The sequence below is a fragment of the Carya illinoinensis genome, chromosome 13 (genome assembly GCF_018687715.1).
Source record: "Carya illinoinensis cultivar Pawnee chromosome 13, C.illinoinensisPawnee_v1, whole genome shotgun sequence".
NCBI lineage: Eukaryota > Viridiplantae > Streptophyta > Magnoliopsida > Fagales > Juglandaceae > Carya > Carya illinoinensis.
The window spans coordinates 13,540,646-13,546,228 of record NC_056764.1 but is presented as its reverse complement, the minus strand read 5'-3'; the positions used below and the strand labels follow the sequence as shown (position 1 = coordinate 13,546,228).

General features: G+C 36.5%; 1 protein-coding gene across 1 annotated transcript; it reads left to right on the top strand.

The window, feature by feature from the left end:
- Positions 1-589: 589 nt before the first annotated feature.
- Positions 590-4,552, top strand: LOC122292702 (general transcription factor IIH subunit 2-like). The gene is made up of 5 exons (XM_043101179.1): positions 590-750; positions 1,002-1,295; positions 1,991-2,452; positions 2,702-3,074; positions 3,926-4,552. Exons 2-5 carry the CDS (start codon positions 1,008-1,010, stop codon positions 4,063-4,065), a joined length of 1,263 nt encoding a protein of 420 aa, XP_042957113.1. The 5' UTR covers positions 590-750; positions 1,002-1,007; the 3' UTR covers positions 4,066-4,552.
- Positions 4,553-5,583: the final 1,031 nt, after the last annotated feature.

The window sequence follows — 5,583 nt, the reverse complement described above, 5'->3', positions numbered from 1 at the left end:
TTGAAAACTATAAAAAAAATATTGAAAGACTTACTTGAAGTAGAGGACTATTAGCTTCAAGATCGTCAGAACTCTCGTGCTGATAACGTGTTATAAAACTATCGAAAGGAGAGAGAGAGAGAGAGAGAGAGAGAGAGAGAGAGAGAAATAGAACTCAGAGAAGTTATGAAACTTATGAATTTCTTAAAGAATTCAACGATATATATAGGCGTACAAAGGGAACTATGCAAGTTACTATGCAGTACTATGCTGGCACTGTGCATATTTACTATGCAGTACTATGCTGGCACTATGCACTGTGCGATGTCGGCCATTTACTATGCCAGTTACTATGCAGTACTATGCAGTACTATGCTGGCACTATGCGCACTGTGCGATGTCGGCCATTTACTATGCCAGTTACTATGCAGTACTATGCTGGCACTATGCACACTGTGCGATGTCGGCCATTTACTATGCCAGTTACTATACAGTACTATGCTGGCACTATGCACTATGCATTTAACGGCTAGCTCAAGGTGGTCATACAATTTTACAATATTATTTTACAACACTCTTGGATTTTTACTTTCCTTTATTTCGTGTGTCACACTTACGTATGCGCTAAATACCAGCCGGTCCAGCCCTACTTCGCTCGAATGTCATGCGGCCGCATAGTTGTGTCGCTGCCTAAGGAACACTCACCCACTAACACTTCCAACTCCAAAGAATCTCTTTCTAGGGTTCTTGTCTTCGGACGAACAAGAACAGGTATCATCCTTTTTCTCTTCACAACATTTAATTTTATTTTCAGTTTCACATGTGTTAACTCTTAAGGCTCGATTCGTTTTTTCATCGAACGCTTTGCCACGAAATGTTTCATTTTATTTCGATGGATATCTATGTTATTATTGTTGATTAAATTTCATATCTGAATACAGTTTTAGCTTTTTATTTTTTATATGATAAAGTTTTCTATTGATAAAAGTTTGTTTGGTTCAAAATCTGCTCTTTTGGTTTAGGGGAACATGAACAATGGCGATGGAAAACGATGGAATGGAGGGGGAGAGGAAGATGAGGATGAGGATGAGGGAAGTGGGGGAGGCCCTGATGGGTGGCAGATAACTTACGCAGATGAGAGGTCATGGGAATCTCTGCAAGAGGATGAGTCCGGACTTCTTCGCCCCATTGATAACAAGATACTTTACCATGCTCAGTATCGCCGGCGCATTCGCTCCCTATCCTCCCAGGCAACTGCAGCTCGTATCCAGAAGGGCCTCATTCGCTATCTATTTGTTATTATTGATCTCTCAAGGGTACTGAAGTCATACCACTCGACTGCTCTTTTATTCTATGTAATTCCTTTTCAATTATGTAACTGTGATCGCCAATATGATCTGCGAGAGAGAATGTATTGGTTCCAATTCCACAAAGTGAGAAATAAAGTTAGTGGGGTAGGTAATAAGGTGCATTTCTGCAGTGAATACTCACTTTTAAATTGTAAGAGTTGCTTCATTGTTTTTTTGGGGTTTCCATTTATGTTCGCTTAGGCTAATAATGACCGTATCCAGGTGATTGCAAAACTATGTAACATTTTTCGGAACCTTTAAAAATTTATCATCCAAAGTATCTAAAAGTTATTCAGTGAACTTGAAATTTCTCGTTTATAAATTTCTAACCTAAAGGCATATGCCTTCTTCTTTTTTCCTTTGAATTGAGTATAACTTTCAAATTAATATGCAATCCAGCAGTATATGCTTTCTCATGGATTATTGTGAGCCAGACAATGCATAAGCCTAAAAGGCATGCCAAACATATAAAAACTGCTTAAAGTACTAGAAATCTGGCTTGCAATTGGGAATTAACTGCACTGAATAGTACTTAAGAAAATAAATATCTCCACTGAATAATGACTAGTAGATTAGAAGACAAGGATTTAGGTTTTTTGCAGTTCTTTTGATCAATTATTATTCTCCGTACTCTCTTTTGATTTTCCTTCCTATATGTTTAGGCAGCCTCAGAGACGGATTTTCGGCCAAGCCGAATGGTCGTGGTTGCAAAACTCGTTGAAGCTTTTATTAGAGAGTTCTTTGACCAAAATCCACTTAGTCAGCTTGGCCTGGTGAGTGTAAAAGATGGGGTTGCTCAGTGCTTAACAGAGCTTGGTGGCAGTCCCGAATCCCATGTGAAAGCTTTGATGGGTAAACTGGAGTGCTCTGGTGAGTCCTCCCTACAGAATGCCCTGGACCTTGTTCATGGCTATTTAAAACAGATTCCATCATATGGTCATCGAGAAGTTCTCGTCTTATACTCTGCTCTCAGTACTTGTGATCCGGGTGATATAATGGAGACTATCCAAAAGTGCAAGAAGTCAAAAATTAGGTGTTCAGTTATTGGTCTCTCTGCAGAACTATTTATATGTAAACATCTGTGCCAAGAAACTGGGGGCTTGTACTCTGTTGCATTGGATGAGGTGAGATCAACTAAGTAGTGGGTGTTTACAGACTACATTGGAACCAAAATGATTTAGTTGTATCAAGGAATGTGAGCACAACTGCCATCTAGATGATGTAATAACTTATAGGGGAACAAAAGATTGTTTTCATTGGAATCCACTTAAGTCTAAGGAGGTCCAAGAAAGTGACATTGCTATGAGAAATTATGGTGTCTAATTGCTCCTTACTATATTGTTATCATATTTACATATATTTTTTTGGTGCAGCCCCACTTGAAAGAGTTAATACTGGAACATGCTCCCCCACCTCCAGCAATAGCAGAGTTTGCCATTTCTAATTTGTTAAAGATGGGTTTCCCACAGAGAGCAGCAGAGAGTTCTATAGCAATATGTTCATGTCACAAGGAGGCTAAGGTTGGAGGGGGTTACACTTGTCCAAGATGCAAAGCGCGTGTATGCGAGTTACCTACTGAATGTCGAGTATGTGGGTTGACACTTATTTCTTCACCCCATTTGGCAAGATCATATCATCATCTCTTTCCAGTAGTACCATTCGATGAGGTGCCTCTATCATTTCTGAATGATGCTAACAGATTACCAAGATCTTGCTTTGGCTGCCAACAAAGTCTTCTAAATCCTGGTAAGTAGTTGCCAAGGAAGAAAATATAAAATTTTGTAATGATCTTCTATGATTAGTAAAGCTGATGTTCCATCACTCGCATGCATGTGCACGCATGTGCAGCTGAATCTTATTTCTCTATACAGACTTAACTTTAGAATTTTGGATATCAAAATGGCAGCATTACATTAATACTCTTTTAGTAAAAGTTCTGTTGTGTATGATGCTTCAAGGTGTTCTAGCTTAGTTAAATATAACGTTTTTTATTCAATAAATTTAGTTTTTAGTGTGCATCATGCAGGTCTCCGACTGGTTGAAATAATGAGTAGAGATTTAGAAGAAAGCTAGCAGCTAATTTTGGTATTTTTGAATCCCACAAACCTTGGAGTAATAGATCTCTTATGGACATATTTCTGATATACATTACACAAGTTTTTATTTTTAAATCAGTTACATTCTACAAATAATTGATATTTAAGTTTCGTGAAGGATGAGATAAGTCTAAGTAGTTTGCACCCTTAGGATAGTGCTGTAGTTCCCCAGTTTTGTCGTACTGTAGCATCACAGACTATAGCCTATGGGCAGAAGGGTCAGGTCTGACGTATAGAAACAAGAATTAGGATTGGACAAGTTGTGGAACAATTTCGTATTTGAGATATAATGATGTCTGAAGAAAGAAAGGAAAGAAGGAGCTGATAGACTAATATGAGCTAAGCTACTGGAATCTTTGAAGTGGCTAGCTATTAAAGTTTAAAAAATCCCCTGATTATTTTTTTCTTTCCTGAAGTTTGTATGTTCTATATTTGTCTGGGTGTGTGGCATGTCCTACACTTCTCGTCTCACCCATTTTCAATTACCTAATTTTGACACAGGAAACAAACCTGGCCTTCGTGTTTCATGCCCAAAGTGCAAACAGCACTTCTGCCTTGATTGTGACATTTACATTCATGAGAGCTTGCATAATTGCCCTGGTTGTGAGAGCTTCAGGCATTCCAAGTCAGCCATTGAGTGAAGAATGATGGTTCTTGTGATTTTAAAATCTGCTGCCCCAAAAAAAGTTTTAATTCCTCATGCCTTCGTAAAGTCCGGGTCTTTTTGGGTAACCATTCTAAGCCGAAGTCACAAGAAAAATAAGTGTGTGCTTTTGGAACCATCCAGAATACCAGTCAATTTGGGAACACAGGTATGACCTTGATTCATATCTTTGAAGGGAGAGAGAGAGAGAGAGAGAGAGAGAGAGAGAGAGAGAGAGAGAGAGATCATTGGGACCACCGTTGAAAGAAACCAAGTTGGTTATATTTCCGCCTGTATTTTCTTTATGGAATTTATTTATTTGTTTACTTCATTTCAAGTTCTAAGAAAGAAAGTTTTTACTCTTGAAGCTTTGTATTCTTTGATGTCACCTGGGAATTGAATGTACCTCAGTAACAATCCATTTCATCACTACCTGTTAGTGGAAAGTTCTCTCTTTTAGAATATCATAGATGAACTTTTGTTTATCTTGGATGTTTTGATATTTCAATGTTTAGCTTGGCTTGTTTTGATGTTGATGCTTGGCTTGTTTTGATGTTGATGCTCTTTGTAACACTGAGGTCACCATTTTAAGTATTGGTTTAATTTCATTGGATGCTCCTTTTGACTCCTAAATGTTTAGCTTGGCTTTTTTCGATGTTGATGCTCTTTGTAACATTGAGGTCACCATTTTAAGTATTGTTTTAATTTCATTTGATGCTCCTTTTGACTCCTGCAAGAAATCGCCGATGTTGTGTTTGTTAACAATTTGAAACATTGATACTTTCAAGTGCCCTTGACTCTAGATTTTAGAGAGTGAAAGTTGAAGTTACCATAGATATTAAGTAAAATCGTGTACCAATCTGCGTACCAATACTAATTCATTCATGTTCAAAATTGAAATTGCATTAGTTGCTTTTGTTAACAATAACTCTAGATTTTAGAGAGTGAAAGTTGAAGTTAGTGTTAAGCAAAGTCGTGTACTACATACCAATACTAATTCATTCATATTTAAAATTTAAATTAACATTATTTTCAATATAATTTATTTTTAACCAATCACATTAGATTGATATACATATTAATACGCAATTGCATTTGTAATTAAATTTTCCCTTTTGACACTCTTTTCAATTGCCTTGAAAACTCATTTCCGAGAGCTTTTCCATCGTTACGCCATGATCTTACGTTTCAACTCAAAAGCTCCAAAGATCCATATATTTCATTCTCGCCATTATTTTAAAACAAATGTGCCCAGCAAATGTCTACTTATATATTTTAATTTTTCTATTATTTTTTCTTAATGGTTAAAAAAACGATTATTAGTGAATAGATATATATATATATATATATATATATATATATATTTTATTAATAGTCAAGAATGTTTAAAAAATTCTTAAAAAGAAAAAAGAAAAAGAAAAGAAAAAACCATTTGCGTTGGTATGAATAAATAGTGTGAATTTAGCTTGCAGCGTAGTATTTTGTCCTAGAGAAACATGAAAAACAGAGATAATAC